General features: G+C 46.7%; 1 protein-coding gene and 1 long non-coding RNA gene across 2 annotated transcripts in view; both read right to left on the reverse strand.

The window, feature by feature from the left end:
- Nucleotides 1-278: 278 nt before the first annotated feature.
- Nucleotides 279-22,218, reverse strand: part of LOC8039459 — a 115,061-nt gene continuing 93,121 nt past the window's right edge. Inside the window, exons 4-7 of the mRNA XM_040206269.2 lie at nucleotides 14,243-14,431; nucleotides 9,239-9,385; nucleotides 5,754-5,847; nucleotides 279-5,110 (exon numbers count right to left, since the gene is read on the reverse strand). Of these exons, the coding sequence (XP_040062203.1) occupies nucleotides 1,254-5,110; nucleotides 5,754-5,847; nucleotides 9,239-9,385; nucleotides 14,243-14,431 (4,287 nt within the window). The 3' untranslated portion in view covers nucleotides 279-1,253. The remainder of the gene's footprint in view (nucleotides 5,111-5,753; nucleotides 5,848-9,238; nucleotides 9,386-14,242; nucleotides 14,432-22,218) is intronic.
- LOC120837091 lies at nucleotides 18,260-19,516 on the reverse strand. Its single transcript, XR_005714807.2, has 2 exons — nucleotides 19,315-19,516; nucleotides 18,260-18,353 (listed from the first exon to the last, which is right to left on the reverse strand). It is a non-coding gene; the product is annotated as an uncharacterized LOC120837091 (long non-coding RNA).

Consider the following 22,218-nt stretch of genomic DNA (forward strand, 5'->3'; position numbering starts at 1 on the left):
AACATTGATCATCCAGTCTAACTCTAAGAATTACCTGGCAAATCTTAGTTTTTCAAAATTTTGGTATCTGATAAGAAGAAAAACACTGAAAATAAACAGTTGCTAGTCTGCTCTTTCACATTTATGTACTGTTCTTTTCTTGTCTACCATATCGTCTTCAGTAACCGTTTACATGTTTGTTCAGTGCAACTTTGCAGTGCTGCATACCTTGTAGTGTATCCATATGGCATGCAAATTAACAAAATAAATTACCATGAAACCACTGACAAAAACGAAAGTCCCTTTATAAAAAATTTTATTCCGGGAGAGCACATATGCATTATCAAAACAGCAACCCTAAAACAATGCAGCAGCATATTTCAAAAGCTACATAAAAATAGACACAGACTCGGGATATTCGAAAGCATCCAGTTAGTCATGAAACCCCAAAAAGTACTATCAAAAGACAGGCCGGAGTCTGCCACCTCCCAAATGCAGGTTGCTTTGTGTAAGCCCAAGCGAAACGGGACCGGGAACATCCAAAAAGGGAAAAAAACATTAAGGACACTTTACTTCAAATAAATAATACCAGGGGCTGCAGTATTGCGTATAAAAAAGTACAAATCCCCAGATCGCTCTGCCCAGTGTGGTGGTGGTATAGCTACAAGTAAGACGATAAAAGTAAAAAAGAGCACTTCTGGAAGAGCAAAGCATGAACTTCAGCAGCATTCAGACGGAGGAAATCTCGCAGTCTTTGGTGTTCACTTATCAAAACTGCAGACCATGGTGCACAAAGGGGGAGTAAAGGCCTGGGAGGGATAAAATGTGCAAATTTCATTCAAGTTGAACTGCAAGTTATATAAAAAAAAAAGAAAAGAAAAAGCTCTAAAAGCAGTGTTGTCCCTTAAAAGGACACAAACGGCGGTCACTTCACACTGCCGACGCCGCGTAGCAGGCAAAGGTGGGAACCCACCCTGGAAGAGCACTTTTCCCTGCACCGGGCATCCATTGTGTTTTGGGGACCGACCCCTGCTACACTTTGTTGGCAGCACAGCATGACCACCGTTTGTGCGTCACAGCTAGCGGTCAGGCATAATACTACATAAAAACACTGGTTACCTGCACCGGAATAAAAAAAAGGAAGGAGTCGCAGCAGTGGTGGAAACATGACCGAAAGTTCCCCGAAAGACCATAGTTTGTGCAGGTACCAAAGGAAACTGAATACTTGTTTGCTAGCAGAGAGCAGAATGACTAGGTGGGAATTTCGAGCAGAGTTATATTTCAGCTGGAGAAACGTCCATGGGATCCAAGAGGTTAGACTTGATTGCCGTGGCATCTCCGGCCCCGGAGTCACTGGGGTGGCCGTTGCTCAGTGGTGGCACCGGGCAAGTAGACTGTTCCTTGTCATTCTGCTCCAGGCTCCCTTTCTCCTCTGGGACACCGTTCTGCTTGCCGTCGTTCTTTGCCTCGAGTTCTTCGGCACCACTCTTCTTGATTCCCGGTCCAAGCTTGGGGACAGCTCTTGCTGCCGAGGTCTTCGGAGCAGGCACTTTTGCAGCAGGGGCCTTCGTGGCTGCAACATTTCTAAGAGTTGATGTTGTGGGCCTGGTAGTGGCAGTCTTGCTCGGTGCAGTGCCAAGAGGCTTCTTGGCTCCAGACAGCTGCTGGTTCGTTGCCTCCTTGCTTAGCTTAGTGTCTCGTACTGCTGCAGCAGGCCGCGTTGCTGCAGTTCTTGGTGCCGTCGTGTCCACAGTTTTCTTGGTAAGGGTGCTTGTAGCTTTAGATGTCGTGCCAGTTCTTGCTGTTGCAGTCGGCCGGCTCGTAGCAGCACTTGAGGTGGCCCTGGTTGCTGCAGATGCAGGGGCAGCAGAGGGCTTGGGAGCGGTCTTGGTCACTGAAGGTCGCGCTGGTGCCGCTGTTTTCTTCTCTGCCACTGCAGTTGCACTTTTTGTTGCAAGTGGAGCTGTGGGCTTTGCCCTCAGTGTCGAAATTGGCGCGGGCTTTGCTTTGGGTGCGAGGGGAGCCTTCGTAGCTGCAGGCCTTGTGGATGGCACAAGTGGCTTTCGAGGTGCAGCAAGTGTGGTTGTTCCTGCAGTTGCTGCCTTGGCCAACGATGGTTGCAACTTGCTGGGTACGGTACTCTCTTTCTTGCCTGCTGTGGACGTGGCCGTACTGGGACTCGCACTCTTTGATGCAGCCATAGACACAGTTGCACTGGGGCTCGCACTTTTTGATGCAGCCGGCGGCTTGGCAGCCGACGACGGCCTCTTGGTTGGTGGTTGTGTGGTGCCCGTCTTGGGTGTTCCTGCCAATGATTTACGTTTTGCTGCTGCGAGGGTGCTTGGTTTTGACGACATCTCGCTCTTTTTCGATGACACCTCATCCTGCTTCGGTGCCACTTCAACCTGCTTCAGTGCCGCCTCAGTCATCTTTGGTGCCGCCTCAGCCTGCTCCGTCGGCTTCTTGGCGGATTCGGCCGGCTTAACAAAGCGCCAGCCGCCATCTTTTTCAGAATCAGAGTCTTCGGTTACTCCATCTGCCTCGGGAATGTTCTCTGGAATCTTGCCCAAGTCTACGGGCGCAGAGGGTTCTTCAGAGACAGGCTTCACGTTACTGCTTTCAGTGAGGCTGCTTTGATCATCTTTTGAACGCTGCACTTCCTCCAACGACACTTGCATAGTCTCTGGCTTAGTTTCCGAACTTTGCTCAACAGCTACTGTGCATTCCAAACCCGAGGGAATGGAGGCTTCAGGGGACAGTCTTTTGCTGGACAATACATGTTCTGGAGTTTGCACAGATGAGGAATCAAAATCTGCAGGTTCTTGGACGGTTGCCCGAGCATCAGCCACATGTGTGGATTTTTGAGAATCGGCAGTTGGCTCTGGCAGCTGGGTAGCTTCACTCTTGGGGGATTTAGTTTCCTCACTCCTTTCAAGTATACTCTGAGCAAGCTGCTGGCTCATCAAAAAGTTGTGAAGATCTTCGGGGACAGCTGAAAGAGTGGACGGACGGTCTGCATAAAAGTTACTTGCTCCAAAATCTCCAAGATTGTCGTGTGGGTCATCCACAGCAGACTCTTTGCCCTCCCACGGCTCTGTTGCAAAATGAAGCGGAGGCTGTGAAGTAAAGGCTGCAGTTTGATTGTCCACTGGTTCCTCAATGTTTTCCCTTAACTGGATTTTACCGAGCAAATTCTGTTCAGAAACTGGAGTTTCATTTAACTGGCTTTCACCAAACAAATTTTGTTCATTGGAAACTGGAGTTTCCTTCAGTTGACAAAATACAACTGCACTTTCTTGCTGGGCTTCAGCAGCCACCTTTTCGACCACAGACTCCGCTGAACCAGCCGGAGAAAGGTCTTCAGCATCTTCAATGCCAAGGTTTTCAGAAACCTCTCCAGCTGCATGGGGGTGTGCTTCTTCAGCCTCTGGTATACTTGCAGTCAAAATATTCTGATGCGGCTCCTGGGGCTCCACCTGGCAAGGTGCTTCAGCTCCTTGCTCGACCTGTCCAGCAATGTCCACTGCCACAGCATCAGAGAGTGACTGAGTGGCAGAGGCATTCAAGTCAATGGACACCAGATCGTCGGAGAGAACACTCATCTGCTGGTGCAAGTTAGGACTACTGGAGAGTTCTTTCTCACCAGTGACATAGCTAAAGTGTTCTGGAGAGACGTACTGAACCTGGTCTCCTTCTGGGAGGACATTGAATGTCTTTGGTGACAACTGCTGGCCAAAGAAATCTGTCTGGGGCTCTGCTGCCTCTTTGGCATGCCCAAAGTTTGTCTCAAATAATGAAGAATGTTGAGCATGTTGGTCTTCAGGGATGGCACCAATGTTCTGGTCAACATCTGAACACAGATCCACTGGCACCGCTGGAACAACGTGCTGATCAGATGCCCCCTCTGTAAACTGTTCAGCCAGAGCAGACACTTGCTCTTGGAGTTCTTCTGGCACATGACCGACATCTACCCCTTCGTCAGGATACTCATGCTCCTGGAAGCTGGTGGGTTGCTCAAGGGTATTACTTGCACAGCTCTCGGCTACGTGTGCCAGTGCATCCACATTGTGCTGGAAAGGATCGGGTGCACTATTGTCTGGGTACTCGTGCTCCTGGAAGCTGGTGGGTTGCTCGAGGGTATTACTTGCACAGTTCTCGGCTACGTGTGCCAGTGCATCCGCATTGTGCTGGAGGGGATTGGGTGCACTAAACTGAAACATTTCGTCGTAAAACCCTTCCTGCATTGCTGCGGGTGAACCGTCTCTTGCAGAAGACTGATCGACATTAAGGGTCCCCTCCACAACACTATGCCCATCTGGCATCTGAAATTCAGCGTGGGGCTCCCGATCTTCTGCCGGAAACCCACTTCCACTCTCGGCAACATTCAATTTTGCATAGAGTTCTGCACGAGATTCTTCCACGTGGTTCATATCACTGGCTACATCGACGTCATGCTCGTAACCTTCGTCCTCAAACGGGTTCCTCCGGCCACCTGGCGAATCAACGGTGTTACCAAGAAAGCCGTTGGCAGGACCCACAACATCATCATCGCCGCTTTTCTCCACGGGTGCAGCGCCGTAGAAGTGCTCCGGCAAATCTGTGAACTTGCCCACCTCCTGCTCCGAGTGCATCTGATGCACCTGTTCAACGATGTCGCGTGCTGCAGCCGCATCGTCGTTGACGCGGTGCAGAGCGGTCTCAATCGTTTCGCGGACCACGCCCGTTGCCACCTGTACCAGATCGTCCGAGGGATCGTCAAAGACGTTTCCAGAGTCCCCAACGGGCGGTGTGGGCAGCTCGCTCACGGCAGTCTTTTCCAAGGCAGGGCAGGACACAGCCTGGCTGAGAGCAGCTGCGTCGAAGGTGTGGGGGTCGCGCAGGAACACCACAATGGCAGTAATGTTGTCGCCAGAGCCAAGGTCGCGTGCTCCCTGCACCAGCGCGTGGGACACGTAAGGGGCGCCATCCGGGTCATCGAGGACTGCCTGGTAGACGCGGTTCGCGACGTCCTGGGGCATTAGCTGGTCCCAGAGGCCGTCGCAGCCAAGGACCAGGAAGTCCTCGCTGCCGTCCAGTTCCACAGACAGCACGTCGGGCTCGCTGATGACGTAGGGCTTGTGCTCTGCATCACCTGGAAGTTGCACGGAAATTCTGTTCTCTGTTGTGCAAGTATCAAAATGAGAGACGTCTAGGCTTTCTCCTAGGAACTGATCGGTCAGTCAAACAAGGACAGCGAAGAGACAATCTAGCAATGGTTGGCAACCGTGAGATGAGGCGTTGCCCATCCCTCGCTGCCATCAGACCACCACCATTATAATTTGCAACAAAAAATGATAACAAATCAATGACCAGGCAAACACCTGGTCCCATAGCATTAAATGGTGATCTAGAAGAACTTTTTAGGATTTGAAGGGAAGTTGCTTCGGGCACTGGTTACACAACAGCCACCAGTTGGAAATTTTCACCTGGGAAGCAGCAAAACATTACCAGTCTATGCAACAAGCTTAAATTCCCCTTTTAAGGAATTAACGAATACATGTGAATCTGTTCTACAAAACATGGGCAGTTTTCCAATTGTTGGATTCACACTAATAAAAATATGAAAATATTCCAATTGATCCAAAATACAAAGAAACAGACTGTATGTTGAATGTGCAAAATGTGCAAACAAAACTACCAGTGTATTGCCAGGAATGTACTGAAAAAGAACAAATAAGATGCATGCACTTCAAAAGCTGACATGCTGCAGAAGACAAATTGTGAGGTTTGCATACCAATGGCCCTAGAAACAGCCAAGCTTCCATTGACCCTCCAGATGCCCATCATGACTACCATGCCTCCAAGATCTTCTATCCTTTTCCGCTCATCCTGAAAAGAATAAGTAGTGCATCATGTCGACGTGATCAGATCCTTTCAAGCATGATGCCCGACAAAGAAGGAGCCACATTTTTTTCATACAGATATGAATACATGAATGACATACAGGTCGACTCAATAATGTAAACACACAAGGAGAGAAAAAGGCATTAAATAACTTTGAATTAACAAAAAAATAGGCACTCAGATCATAAATTGGGTTTATTCAGTAATCCCAATATGGAGCCCTGAGTCACGATAGGCATGCCTGCAAGACATGAACATATCTAACGGCATCATCGCCGTGACGACCAATGCAGTGGCTGTGAGCCTCATTGGTACTCAGCACAGAAAGTGACAACGGTCATTAAGCGTAACCACCCACAAGATTTCACTATCCAAAATGAGACCACACCATGGTGCATTTGATCAGCTCACTGCGAGGGCTGCGCAATTTCTGAAGCCCACAGCTTTGTTGGCCGTGCGTTCCACATGGCCACACTGTTCATGGATTTCATAGGAATGGTGCAGAGACCACAGCTACAATGCCCCGCGATCGCACCATAACACACTCATGCTGCCACGCTTGACATGTGGAAGGAAGTGGCTCCGTCTGCTTAGCGGAGCCCCTTCCCATAGACTTGCATGCAAACTGCCCCACCGGACACTAATCTGTCTGGGAGCATCCTCCATGGCAGTTTGCATGCGCATCTATGCCAAGGCAGCGTGCCAAGGCAGCGTGCCAAGGGAGCGTGCCGTGCCAAGGGAGCGTGCCAAGGGAGCGTGCCAAGGGAGCGTGCCAAGGGAGCGTGCCAAGGGAGCGTGCCAAGGGAACGTGCCAAGGGAACGTGCCAAGGGAACGTGCCAAGGGAACGTGCCAAGGGAACGTGCCAAGGGAGCGTGCTAAGGGAGCGTGCTAAGCGGATGAAAGGAGCTGCACTTGTTAACCCTTTTCCTGACCACACAAACAGTATATGAAGCAATAGTTTTAGGCATAGTCTGCATAATCGTGAAAGGTTTTTTTTTTCATGCTCTCAGAATTGCTCAAAACCTGGAGTACAAAACAAAAAATAAAGTTTTTTAATTGACCAGACTTAGAGGAGCAGCTTGGAATTACTGCACATTTTTTTCCCACAGAGCGCCAGAACCATCCAACTAACCTAAGCTAGAATGAAGACCCTGCTTCAAATTTCCGAGAGTTGACTGTACAGGTTGTCACACGAAATGGCTTCCCTAAATTCCTCAACTTTTCCAGGTTTTCCCCAAATATTTTTGCTCAATTAAATTCTCCGACCATTACAAAATAAGAAAATGTGGAGGTCAGAGTTGCAGGGGTTGTTCAAGCTGCTTCTGTTGAATCCGATGAACCGGGTGGTGGCATATACGCTGCATAATGATGGCACAGGCGACAGTCCCTTGGCACAAAGGCCATCCACTCCACCACACGCCACACCCTCCCGAGTCGCTGCATGTCACTGCGCCGCCCATGCCAGTCAATTTCCTTGACTTAACCAATTTGCTAACAATTTCCCCAACAATTCCCAGACTTTTCCAGACTGTCACAAAAACCGGCCTGGTCCTGCCAGGCCACTCGCATTGTAAAGGGTGCCCCGTTGGCTGCCTGCGGGGTCACGTGGTCGCCACGGGTAGTGTGACACTCCCTGGTTGGCGCTAGTTTGCACCTCGCCGGTTCCGACTAGGACCCTAACTTGACATGTTTAAACTCTTCAACTCCCGTTCAAGGGACGCTTTTGCCCGTCTTGGAATTCGGAAACGAGTTTGCTAGATGTCCCAGTTGAGCGTTTTGGTATTGACTTTGTTTGGAGCTGGGGGCAACGAGTGTCTTCACCGCTGCGACGGTCATTTTATTTTTGTGTATGTGCGAGTGTATTGCGATTGTAGGGGAGCGGGTGTGTTTTGTTTACTTTATAAGGAAAGAGCACCATTCAGTTGAAACTGGGAAACGGCGCGGCTGTTGACTTGGGAGGTTCGAGAGCACAGCCCGCTCTTCCTGTCGGCTCCGGGCGTAGCCTCGGGCACCGCGGTATAGGGGAAGACCCGTCTGGACACTGAACGTCAGCTACGTCTGTGTTCTTACTCTGGGCGGCCTTCCTCTGCCGGACTGCCCCAGTGCATCGACCATCCGTGACGCGACAGCGACTAAAGCCAACGACCACCGCCTTTGGCGCACCGCATCCACGTCGAGAGGGAATCCATTGCAAGCGACAGACGCCTCTGCGAGTCTCATCGTGCCGGACTGCACCAAAGTGTGGTATCGTTCCCATTCCTCTTGTGTATTCTCTGTCTTGCCCATAGCTATAAAGTTTCTCTTGTATGCTTCTGCCTGATTGAGACTGTCTGTATTATCCTTGTCCTTTTGTCACCATCTAACTAGTCTTATTAAATGTTTCTAGTTCTCTGTCACGTGCCTTGTCTTTGTCCCCCCGTCCCTGGAGCCCACGTACTGTGAGATAGTGGGCGTCCAAACCCCCGTTGCGGTCTGCGGCGAGTGCGCTTCCCCTCTCGCTCCGCACCGGACCGTGACACAGACGCTTTGAAATTCCCTGAAAATTCAATTTTCTTTATGTCGGTAGACGAGACCCAAAAAAGTGACAAGGATATCAGTCTTTGCTGTGAATTTGAGCGAGCGTGGTTTCTTCTAACAATTGCTACGATCGGTGCTCCCTATAACGCTAGAAGGCAAATCTATGTTTTAAAAACAGGCAGACCAGTATGTAACTATAAGCACCGAAAGATTCTGGAAAAAAATTGTAGCATTCAAACCATTTGGATGCCGCAAGTATGAATATTTGGTAGAGCACAGAACTTTAAAACCATGGAATGCTCCACAAACTTCAGCTAATTTCCATACATTAATTAATGTCAGCTATTGAACGTTTGTTTCCAAGTGTAATCGCAGTGTTCAGCAAGTCCTTGCCCATGGTGCAACTCTCAAAACTGATGTTTCAATAAGCGGTGTCCTCCACAACAGATGGTCAAGGTGTGCATTATGTGAACATAGCTATACATTCTTCGTGCAAGACAAGAGTCTATTTACATGCATAAACAAAAAGTCCGCCACTGCTCACAACATCGGTAGAATGTAGGATGCCTATGTGTTGCAACACGTATACTCAATGCTCGCGTCAAGCTTAGTCTTTCCATTTGCTGACCAGCGATGCAGATCACTTGCAAGCACCTCCAAACAAGAAGAGGTTTAAGATAGCATACCCAAAAGCTTTGCAGATGCAAAGTAGTGTCATTGCCACTGCATGTACGCACAGCCCAAACAGGGTTTTGGAGTGGCCCACGGCGACGATACCGTTTCTCTATGTACACCGTCCTAAAACTCAGCATCACGGATCAACAGTGGATAAAAACGACGGTCAAGAGAAAGGCTCACCTCTCTCTCGGGCTTGTGGGGATTCACAAGTGGCAGCGCGACGCCCCTGCGTGCCAGCATCGCCTGAGAGTCACCCAGCCAGGCGACGTAGAGGTGGCTCTGCTCCCGCACCAGGCAGCACACCGCCGTGCATCCGCTCTTCATGCCCTGCGGAGCCAGTCTCAAGGTCACGAGAGGATTGTTGCAGCAGCATACTGTGCCAAAGCAGGCGGACATGAACAGTTTTTTTTACCTCCAACTTGCCATATTTTCTGGTCTACAAGTCAATGTTGTACAAGAGGCATCAATGCAGTCTTCATGAAAACATTGGTATAGAAGTTCCACCTTTGCATAAGCGCATTTCTTCTCAGAGGTTAGCAGCTGTACAGAGCTGCTGCATCCGTGGACCTATATGCTGTCATGCTTCGGATTGTCCACAATCCGCCGGAAAAGCAGGCCATCGGCACAAATTTTTAGAAAGTTGCACCTTCCTATACACGCACCGATGGAAAACTGGGGGAAAAATGTGACTTTACACCGGACAACCTGGTACAGTAGCCGACTGATTTTTCGGACTTCACAGGGACCAAATGTTTGAATAACAGGACAGTCTGAAAAATTAGATTTAAAAACTTTCCTTTATCAAGTCTAAGCGGGCTTAGGAAAAGCCATAAATAGTGCCTTGCTTCAGTTTACGGCTGCACACCTTGTTTCAGGTTACGCCTCCGTTTGCGTTGGGCAACTTTCCATTAGCTTGAAAATCGCTGCCGCCTTTTCCAGCATTATGGTCGAGTACTTTCTGCGCTTCTTAGCGACATCGAAAGAACAGACAGGGCAATGACGTCCAAGCCCAGTGTAGTTCGAAGACACGAATCACCGACACAAGATCGACATGAGAGGCACAAGTCCACCACTGCAAAGGTGAATGAAGAAAGCAAAAAGGTAACAATAATGATGATAATGACGCACAGCTAGAGACAAAAAAAAAGCCGTACAGCATCACCTAGTGGTAGTACTTAGCAGTACTCAAGTAGCACTGCCAAACCAAGCCAATTCACGTGCAGCCAACATAAAATCCAAAATGGCCGTTTCTTGGTGGTGCTTCCATCTGACCGCTCGCGATGATTTTGTCCGAACAACTTAACTTTGAGACTTCAAGCTGTCCGGGCATTGGCCATGAATATGCACTATTTCTATCGGGTAGGTCATGCTTCCTCCTTTAGGTCCGAAATATCCAACAAATCCAAATTATCCGCGTCCAAAAAATCGGTCGGCGACTGTAATAGGAACCAGGCGAACATAATTCAAGCCCCGACCAGGGCACCCCTAGCAGCAAACTGTCGGTTTCATCAGGAAGCTTCTGCAGTCATTGCATTGGTTGCGAGTTGTAGCAGCAGTGGCGGGTTAGCGCCGTAGTTTGAGATGGCTCTTCTGCACCAAAAAGGTCACAATTGCAGTGATGTGATTGGCCTAACTCGTTTTGGAGCACCTTTCGGAGCAGCCAAAACAGTGTTCTGGAGGAGCAAAAGTGGCCTTTGGAGCAGCCAAAACAGTGTTTTGGAGCAGTAAAAGTGGCTTTTGGAGCAGCCAAAACAGTGTTTCGGAGCAGCAAAAGTGGCTTTTGGAGCAGATATTCTTAGAAAAATAAAAATATTTGTTTTTAAGTGCTGGACAAACGAAGGGCACTTTGCTCGCCACAATAAACAAATTACGGTCAAGCTAGACCACCTGGGAATCTCAACATGTAACTGAAATGCCAATGACACAATACATTTTGCAGTGCTTCAGTTAAATTATACATTCGGTATATATGTACTCGCTATAGATAAACAAGAACCAAACTGAAATATTCAAATTTATTAGAAAATGATCAGCTTAGTAGTAAATATCACAGCAGTAGGTTGACTAGTTATATAATAAATGGAAGCAGTCTCCGATGATGAAACACTTAACTACTGCAGAGCAATGCGAAATTACACACAAGACAAAGGTGCATTACGAGTCTTAGCGGGTGCTTTTCTTTTCGCTTTTCGGAACTTTCTGAAAGGCTGCTCCCAGCCTCGCTTTGCCTTCGGCTAGTAATGAATGTCAACTTTCAATGTCATCAAAGAGACATTGAGACATCCGACAAGTGTACAGTGCTGTAGGTGTTGCCGAGCGATTCCGAAAAACCGCTTGACGCCGTTTCACTGGTTCCCGACGTGCCAGATTTTCGTCAAAAGTAAGCAAAACATAAAACAATTGATTGCCATCGTCCCGGCTGGTGCCTCTGACGTGCACTCTTATTTGCATGCACATGAGGGAAACTTCGGCAGGCTTGCAGTTGCACGTGCTTCGTCGCGTGAGCAGAGATGGCTGTTTGACCGAGCCCATGCTACTCCGCTCCGTTGCCAACTGGTTCCCAAAACTGTATGTAAAATGTAACTGTCCAGCACATGACAAAGAAGTCCAGCGGCACTTGCTTGCAAGGCGGGCAAACAAGGTACATGCTAAACACACACAAAAACAAAACCCGAGCGCATTGCTGCAAGACATCGCGAGCCAGGGTCAAAAAGTTCTTGGGGCGCTTCGTGCAATGACTGAACTCGAGACTAACAAGCGCGCTGTGCGGGTTCAGCGGGCATACATTGCCGTCTTTGTTTTAGCCGACTTCTCTTTACCCACTTTCTTCCGCGTGAGATTTTTCATGTCCGAGGGTCCCTCTCGAAAAAAAAACTTACCGAGAGAAACCTAGGTAATCAATACTTCGACACAGCAAACTGAGTTAAAGAGGGATTCTTGTGGTAGCGTATGATTGAAAAAAAAACAGGAATGTTGATGAACATGCGGCAGTCCTTACATTTTAGTTTAGAAAGCGCAACATCTGCAGTGACATGGGGACAGCAACGCCCGACGTTGCGCGACCACGGTGACTGGCAGGCAGAGACCAAATATAGTTTTCCAACAACCATTGTTTTCGGGAGAGAGTGCTTCAGCTCAGAAAGTAACTCCCACCGAGCAAAAACGCGGTTTCGTTTCACAGTATGATGGCATACCTGGCCTGGTACCCGGTACGCTACTGTCGGAGCATCCACATATGCCCACGTCTATCGCCAAAAACGTTTTAAAAAGACGCAAGACCAGACTTACGAGACGACGAGAGCACGAAACGAGAGACGGTGGGAAAAACCATGCAAGACCGAATGGACCATTGATGCAGGGTACTTTGTGTCGGGCAGAGCCGTATATGGGGAGAGTTTGGTCAGTCTATGATCTTGTTGCCGTAACGCTCTCCTTCCAAGTGAGCTAATCAGCACGCGGCGCAGAGCGAGAGGCATGAGCGCGTGCGCGTGAACTCCTGGCTGCTCCCAGCTGAGTGGGGAGGGCCGCCATTTTCGTTCATTCTCCCGGCGGAATGCGTGGGATCGGCATCTAAATCTCTATTATTTCCTTTTATATCGCTGGCTCCGGCAAGAAAACGACACTGTTATTCCTCGGTGGCTTAAAAAGCTAATAAATGAAGATTTTTCGGCGTATGGCCACAAACTTTTATTCAGGCGAAAAAGAAGTCGGCCCGTAGCAGACGACGCGTAGCCTCAGCAGTGTTTTTCTCCGACCAGTCTCCTACAGCGTTGCAAAAAAATGGCGGTCGCCTCTTCTCTGCTCCCTCCTTTCTCTCTCGCTCCTTCGGCACTCTCCTCCCTTTCATTTACTTTTCTCCTCTGCGGCGCCTTCGTCGCCACACCCACTGGCCGAACTCCCCCAATATACGGCTCTGGTGTCGGGCGGCCGCTTGCGCCACCTAACTCACGGATGCTCAATTATGGTACTCAGTTTAGTTTTGGTTTCAAAAAGCGAACAAAATTGGTCCTTTGGCGCAGGCTTGGCGCAGATTACCCTTATCTCGGCAAAATGTAGCAGGATGTAGCAGGGTTAGTCCCTTGGAGTGGCGCAGCAATCACATCACTGCAATTGCTGCGTGGTCGGCTACAATAGTACGTAGAAGAATGCGCATGGCACACAATGTTTTACGGCTTCCCTTCAAAGTTGTACGAGGCAGAGCGCCGCGCAACCTAGGTATGACTTGTGCATCAATGCAAGTAAGCGGACTTTCTCACTTTGAAATTTTGCTTTCTGCTTTAAGCTGCTGACGAATAATGCAAATAACGTTTTCTAGCGCCGATGGAACATCGACTCCTACAGGAAACTAAAATAGGCAGCAAACACTTCACCGGGAACAATAAGCGGGATAAGGTCGCCCACCCAAGCTACAACCAGTCAATCCTTCCGTCAGCCTACAGGTATAGTGCTGCAAATTGCGGAACAGCATGAAAACAATCACCTGGTTGTTGTTAAGCTGATTCAGAAAGCAATAAATAAACTTGGATCATTAGTGCTGTCCACTCAATGCCAACAAAAAAAACTTGTACGCGACACTAGATGTCCGACGTTTCTTGCGGGCACGCTCAATTTCATCTGCGGGGTACAGCGCGCCACAACATCCACTTGTCCATCGAAACGGACCCCCTCATGTTGTACACGTGGCCAGATTCGTGAAGGAGTTTTCCTTTTTGTCATATTGGCACCAAGGATGAAGGTTTCCGGATTCGTGACTGCCTTAACTCCGTCGTAATCCCGACAAACACTGTCCGCTGTGCTGTTCGTCACCATTGCTTCCCAATGATTCTGGGCTCGCTACCACCAAATGGTGGCAAACAATAGGCAACCGCCGCGACGCAGCCGGCTCGCCCCTTTCCTCTAATAGGGTTCTGCACTTTCGAGGTTTATTTTCTCAAAATTTGGGGGTGCTTTTCAAGGGTCTATTTTTACCACAGGTTCGGTGTTCCTCTACATTTCTGAAATAACCTTGGACACAGATATACATTGAACTTGGGGGTTTCTGCAGTGATTTCTAAATGGGTTCTAGAACTTTCAAATTATTTACTAATTACCATTAGCAGGAATCTACTGGGTTAACTGAGATTCCTTTGTTTAACAGATGTATCGATTCTGACAGCAGCGAGTAAGTAGTGTGCACTGAATCACCTCCTTTGAGGACCTCTGGAGGAAGTTGCGATCAGTCGCAGCAAATCCCTCTTGGATGGCGTGGACTGGATCACTCAGGAAGTCCGGCTGCACCACAATATTGCGGTGCAGGTGTGCTGTGGCGTAGTTGGCAGCCTCCAAGCCGGCGTGGCCATCAAAGACAGCATAGTAGCTGTGCCGAGGGGCATCCTGGAATGGAAAAGCATTTCATCCACAATTTATGAGACTGCAACAAAAACGAAATGAAAAACATGTGCTAGAAAGCACTCAGAGATGCAAAAGATTTTATAAAAGCAATAAAGAGATATTATATCGTTAGGAAGGTGAAGATGACAGGACAGTGGCACGCACAATTGTCTTGCCCCAGGCCCCATGTGCTGGCCCAGCCGTCGTAAATCCTTTGTGTGTTCTATCAGCTTGTCCTCTCTGCTGCCAACAGCATCATCCTAACATTATGGACATGGGCGTACCAACCGGGGGGGCAAGGGGGGCACTTGCCCCCCCAGTTCTCAGAGTGGGGGGGCAAGGCATGCGTTTTGCCCCCCCTGAAACGGCCGCCACTGGGCAGAGCAGACACAGGCCGGCGGCGCCCAAGGAATACCAAGGGCACTGCCCCCCGACCCGCGCGGGCATATTTTTAACGCGCAGGCGATACAAACCCTAGCAACGGTGCTCACGCACGCCGGATTGGCTGGTTTGTGGAGCCTTGCCCCACGAACAAGGCTACACGGTAACCTAACGGAATCCATCCGCGAGACATGGGCCGGACGGGCCGTCCAGACCAGGACGTAGGCCCTTACACAAAATAAAGTTTTGCTTGCTTGCTTGGAGATAGGCGCTGCCGCCGTCAACATAGGCAGCGGATGCAATGCGAGTTTCCGAAGAGGTAGCGTAACTTAGTGGTGAGATGTCTGCCTCATACGTGTCAGACCCGGGTTCTATTTATGGTGTGGGCCGGCTTACTTCTTTTTATTTTTTTTCTCGAACATTTTGTTTTGTCGAGGCATTTGGCGATATTTACATTTCTTTTTTACCATTAACACTAAAAAAACGAATGTTGTTGACGAAACATCGCTAAACTAAATCGTATCGACTCTATTTACGGAAGTGCATGGGGGGCAGCGGGGCTTGGGTTGCCGACCGGACGCCGCAAAGCGGCGTGTACGGGGGGTGGGGGGGCTAGGTGGGTTAATAGATTTGTAATTAGCAGCCGCACACCGTCACCGCGAAGCGGCGCAAACGCAGGCGCGGGGGTGGGTTAACGCGCTTCGAGTGATACACGAGCAGCCCATCCTGCGTGAGCGTCGTTGTTAGGGGTTCTATCGCCTGCACCGTAAAAGGAGCAGTGTGTGCACCTCCTGTAGTGGGCAAGAATTCCTACATTGGAGAGAAGCGGGGACAAGCCCTTTCTTCAAATGCGTCAAGTCTCCTTGAGCTTCGGAATACAAAGAAACGCCACTATTCGGAGCTAATCCCACAGTTACTCGACCTCTCTTGCGTCGTGTCTGTTCGCTCCCCGCGCCTCGTAGCAGTGTTGTTGCAGTGGGGGGGCTCGTTAAAATTGTGGGGTTTTTTGGACTATCTAAATCACTTTCTTCTTTCCCATCCCCCCCTTTTCTACTCCGCATGCTTCCCCCTCTGCAAATATCAGCTGACCTTCCGACATCTTTTCTGTGTTGATAGGCAAAACAACCACTAAAATTAGAAAGTAATTTGTAATTTGAGTGGAAGTCACTCGGAAAAGTAGTTAAAGTAAACTACGAATTACTAGAATATAAATGTAATTAAAAGCTACTAAACTACCCAGAAAAGTAGTTAAACTACAGTAACTTGAGTAAAGTAGTTGAACTACGTACAAGTCTGGCCCGGCAGGCGCTCTGCGTAAGGGTTTTCACCTATCTGCCTAGCCCCGCACACCATCACATGGACCAAGAAAGGTGTAGTTTTACTGCAGAGGAGAAATCAGCAGGGTCCAAGATGGTGACAATGGAGGATGGGGGACTGTTCCAGTGGCTGATGGCTTGAGAAAGGAATGACCAATTTTAAAGCGTTAGTAGAGTCAGAAATGTGCTTGATGGTGCAGACGTTGTTGAGGCGAGAAGATGTTCGGTCGGGGGGTAATAACAAAGTGGTTTTGAGGTCGGGAATGTGGTAGTAGATTTTGTGAATAAAGCACAGCTGAGAGACTTTTCTGCGAAGCTGCAAAGAGGACATGGTTAGTTCAGTTTTTAGCGCTGAGACACTGAAAAAAAAAAAGTCATAAGTGGATGAAATGAAGCGAGCAGCTCTGTTCTGAACTGCCTCTACAGGGTATTGATGAGGTACAGTCGATGGGTAGTCCAGATGGTTGAAGCATATTCTATTTTTGGTCTGACGTACGTGTCCAAGGTTAGCTTACGAACAAAGGGTGGAGCCCTTTTTAAGTTACGTCTGCTTAGTCCAAGAGTTCCAGATGAATCGGCAGTAATGACTTCAATGTGGTTATTTTAGGGGAGGTCAGATGTTAGTCTTACACCAAGGTATTTATACACAGTAGCGGTCTCAATCAGATCGGAGTACAAGAAGTAATTAAATGACAGTGTTTGTTTTTTTTCTTGGTGAAGTGGATTAGTTTGCGTTTATACTTGTTTAATGACATAATCCACTCTTTGCACCAATTGTTAATTTTCTCTAGATCTTCCTGAAGCTGGTTATTATTTTGCACACAAGTTACTTTGTTATGGATGACGCAGTCGTCGGCGAAAAAGCGGTTTTTTGAAGAAATCCCAATGGGGATGTCATTAATAAATATTAAAAAGAGTAGGGGCCCAAGTACGAACCCCAGGGGAACACCAGGAGATACATTTATTAAGGAAGATTCATGATCATCATGGACGTGACCTGTACACGGGAAAAAAGAAAGTCACGAATCTATGCAAACGGTTATTTGGTCGAGGCAAAAAGATGATAGCTTAGAAAGAAGGCGTTGATAAAAAACACAACCAAACGCTTTGAAAAAAAAAAAAAAAAAAAAACTGCGTCAGTTTTTTTATTTTAAGGTTCACGGTTAGTGTGCAAGTCATGGATGAAGTCGCAGAGTTGTGTTTCGCAGGAAAGTACTGTACCTTTTTGAAAACCGGGCTGCTGTTTAAAGAAAAGAAATGGGATGATAGGTGCCTCATGATATTGGAGTAGAGGATATGCTCAAGTAGTTTGCAAGAAATTGAAGTCAATGAATTAGGGCGATAATTAGATGCGGAAGAGCGGCTGCCCTGTTTAAAGACTGGGAATTACCCTTCCCACCTTTTGGTCAGATGGAAGGCACCTTTGAGATAAGGACTGAATAAAGATAAGTTTTAAATACTCACTCGAAATAACACTGGTGTTTCTTTTAAATTTTAGAGTTGATGTTATCGGTTCCAGCGGACGAAGTAAGTTTTAGTTTATCAATCAATGTTATAATACCGGCGGAGTTAACGTTAATATGATGCATGCGCTCGTAAAGCTCTTCAGGGAGAGTGGGGACGGAGTCCAAGCACTCGTTAGTAAACACTCCCAGTTAAAAATAACCATTGGGTTCAATTAGTTATTGACAATTAGAACCAATGGGGAATCCTATCTGTGATTTCGGACTCCTAGTTAGAAAAAGTCAATTGGTTCCAATTAGTTGTCGACAATTAGAACCAATGGGGAATCCTATCTGTGATTTCGGACTCCTAGTTAGAAAAAGTCAATTGGTTCTAATTAGTTATCGACAATTAGAACCAATGGGGAATCCTATCTGTGATTTCGGACTCCTAGTTAGAAAAAGTTGATTGGTTCCAATTGTCGAAATCTAATTGAACATCACCAATTCGAACCAGTTCGGCATTGTCAATAGGATGCAACCAATTGGAAAAACCTTTTTCTGTTTTCGGACTCCCAATAGGAAAAAACCTATTGGTCCAACTGTTCAAATCATATTGACAGATACGAATTGGGACAACTGTTAGTGTTTGGATATTCCAAACTAGAAAAAGTTGCAACTAGATCTAAAGGTAGATAATCACGACAGTCTTTATTTAACTTATTAGAAATGGTTTCTTGCTTCCAGGCATCGTCGTTTTCTTCCAGGATAGCAGCTGCAGCTTCCCTAAAATAAAGGATAAATATGCATTAAATGACCTTATGAGACTATGAATGTTTAAATCAAGCGTAGAAACAAACTAAACATTTTGTTTTCGCTGCAAAGAAATTAGTTGCAGTGGTATAAACCTGCAGGCCTTGCATTAAAAGGCAAACATCCCTGGGTGACTGAAACACTGGTCAAAATTAGGAGATGAAGCTTTTGCCGAGACTGGGCTAAATTTGCATTTGCATCCTATGAGCCTGTGAGACATTCTCTGCTATAAAGAGAAAAAACAGTCAAATCAAAGGCATCTCTGTAAAGCTGGCCAGTGCACTTGAAAAATGCTTTAAGTGTAAATGGGTACGTGAAAAAAATAAGTGTCTTTCGTATCTCGAAAAGAAATCATGCATTGCAGGCTGTGTTCCAAATCTTACTCGAATGGATCAGAGGCAACGCTGGACGCGGGTAGGTTTTTGAATTTACCCCGAGTAGGGGGAGGGGGGGGGGGGGGGGGGGGAGACAGAGTAAATTTTGAAACATAGCTGCAAATGGTCCGCCGGATGAGATGCAAAATTTTCGGCACCTACTGCTATTTTATTAAGTATTTTATTAAGAAGTCATCAACTTCCGGAGGTAATGACCCGACATCACCGACCGACCGACCCCCCCACCCCACTTCGCACTCATCAAAAATTTCCCCAAAATTGCTTCATTTTGAATCCCAAAGCTTCAATTTTTGAAACTGTGCCCAGTCAGTGTTTTCAGCAATTCATAGCTTAGTTTTGAGATGCTTAAAACGCACTTAAATTTCCTCGCAGATACCCCACAACTTCCGAACTGATTAGCTGCCCGGAAAATGTTATTCTCTAAAGCTATACATTCACGCTCGTATCGTTCACTAAGATCAAGCAACGAGTGTCTCAGCAGATCTAACAATCCGAAATCCCCAAACTGCAGTGCAGCAAGGACAAAGAAAATTTCTTACCTTGGTTCCCATAAACGTTTGTTGCCAATCCTTCGCGCTCTAACAAGCTGGCAGGTCAAATGAAGTAATTATCACCGCACCATTGAGCACTCTGCAGCAGTAAAACACAAAAGAACTTTCTTGAATCATTGCCAGAACCATGCTACGAATGCTGTGCACGCCATCGTCGCCATGTGCTCCATGCTTCCACCGTCCTCGCGCCGCCATCTTTGCCGCCCAGTGTACACCGACGCTGCCGGCAATTCCGACTAATTCTAGCAACAGATTTGTTTTTCTTCTTTTTTTCCGTTTTTTTTTTTTTTTTTATTAAATAGCGTACAAATTTTTTTCCCTTTCAAATTGCAATGTTGAAAAAATTTATTGCAACGCAATACTGAAAAACAAAAAAAAAAAAAAAAGAAATTGCGATCTTTGGAAACTTTGTGGTGAGGATAAAGAGATAATGGCAAGTTCTGTCTAACTGGTTTGACCAATTAGGTGACCCAGTGCCAATTGAATTTTATTGATCCCAATCGGAGATCAATAAAATTCAATTGGAAACATTGAAAACATAAAGTTGGTAACATTGAATCCAATTAGAGTGACCAATTAGGTGACCCAGTGCCAACTGAATTTTATTGATCCTAATTGGAATAACCAGTTGGAAACATTGAATCCAATTGAGTGACCAATTAGGTGGCCCAGTGCCAACTGAATTTTATTGATCCCAATTGGGATAACCAGTTGGAAACATTGAATCCAATTAGAGTGACCAATTAGGTGGCTGAGTGCCAATTGAATTTCGTTGGTACTAATTGGGGTAACCAGTTGGAAACATTGAATCCAATTAGAGTGACCAATTAGGTGGCCCAGTGCCAATTGAATTTTGTTGGTCCTAATTGGTGTAACCAATTGGAAACATTGAAACTAATTAGAATGACCAGTTGGATGACCCAGAACCAATTGAATTCCATTGACTCCAATTGGTTCCAATTGAATATCCTAATTGGAGTCAATGGTTATTTTTAACTGGAGCTGATGAAAAATATTCGTTAAACACAGAACTATCATGGTCGACGTTGCACATCCGACCATTCCTAACTCTCCCCATCTTCCTAAACGTCCGTGTGTGTCCGAACACCAAAAACCGGAATTTTAGAGGTTAAAAACGGCACGTTGCGAATATGGAACGCGCACTTTCATGCAAAGCTGACGTCAAGCGACTCAAATCGAAAAACATGCATATTTACAATACTGTTATCTCTTCTGGTGAAGGCTCAGCAACCGTTGCATCCGTTTTCGCGCACGAAACGGCGACTACCAGAGAAAGTAAGAACGCAGTGATTGCCTTTATTTTAACAATGTAAACACACTTGCAGGCGTGCGCTGATGAAGCCTCAAAATCAAAGCTCTCGTAGTGTGATTCGTGACTGTGCCGGCTACTACCCAACCTCGTTGTCACGCCACTTTCTGGAAGCATACACCAAAATTACAAGTAAACACACAGAAGCGACATCGATACATCTTCTAGGATATCACCTTATTTAGTCATAACTCTTTCAATAGGCACTACAAGTTGTATTTATTTTAAGAAGAAGAAGCAAAATTTTTTTCGTGAGAAAAAACAAAATATCAATGTTAAGTCTGGTAACGTTGTAATTTTGCCGAATCATTGCCAAATCTTTAGAAAAGTTGGACAAAAGTTGCGCCGAATTTTCGATTTGGGGGGGGGGGGGGGGGGGAGAGGGTCTGGTTTGCCCCCCCACTCAAAAACAAGTTGGTACGCCACTGATTATGGACAAACCTGTGAGGCTGAGTATGAATTGATGGTGTCTGCCAGACTGAAGCAGCGCTTCAAACACGAGATGCAAAGGTTCCTTTCACCTGAGCTTCACTTCATCTTCCTAACAGTTAACTCCTCGTACAAAAGGGGTCAGTCCACCGGCCCCATTGGTTATGGGGTTTGATGGTGGTAGGGGTTACTTCATAGTTTGTGTTTTGACATGCTGAAGAAGCTGCCAGATCGGAGAGAGTAGGGACACTAGTCGGAGCGACTGCGCAAGGCTATTTGTCAAGACACGGGCTAGGACACAGAAGTTGTCATTATAATCTCAACAGTGGCAAAGCACAGCAAAGCAAGACCATTGCAGTCATAAATATTATTAACATAGTGCACAACCCACTGCATGAAGGTGGTTGTGCAGCTTAATGCCGCCGTGTTCTCGTGCAAGACGCAAATAAAACAACTGTGGATGCATGTAGTTGCCCCATCGAGCATGCCAAAAATAGAACAAACCCTTCCTTGCTTTGGGGGAAGGATTAAGGGGACATGTGCCAGGGGAAAACACACATTTTTATTATTTACGATAACTGAAGGAAACTTTTAGTTTATAGTGTGCAGACTTTTTTTATAAATCTGGTGTTAGTTTTAGCTTGCTTTTAAGTTCTGGATGCAATGCACATGCAGAAAAAGCCATGCTCTGGAGCAACATGTGGGGCATGGCGGCATACTTAAAGATTCTACTAAAAAATAGCCAATTCGCTCCTTTCAAACTGCCGAAAGCAATAAATAAAAATAATGTGTGCAATATATATTTTAAATAAAATAATGGAAAATGGCAAGTACACCATTTTCAAAGGGACAACAAAAGGTTATTTTTCATGAACATGAAAACTATACATTCAAACAAAACCTAGATAGCTGCATTCTACACATCCTAAAGCACATGCATGCCAAATTTAGTTGGGATAGGAAAATGTTAAGCAAAAATATTCTTTTGCACAAACCGTGAAGATGGCAAAAGATTGCAGAAAGAGAAAAATGTGTTCAATTACTGTAGATGTGTAGCAACTCTTTCGCGGCAGAAAAAGAAAAATTTGTCACCAATTTTCTGTGATAAATTGAAGCTACAGAAGAATCCGATG

This window comes from Ixodes scapularis, unplaced genomic scaffold (genome assembly GCF_016920785.2).
Source record: "Ixodes scapularis isolate PalLabHiFi unplaced genomic scaffold, ASM1692078v2 PGA_scaffold1__304_contigs__length_218370807, whole genome shotgun sequence".
Classification (NCBI taxonomy): Eukaryota; Metazoa; Arthropoda; class Arachnida; order Ixodida; family Ixodidae; genus Ixodes; species Ixodes scapularis.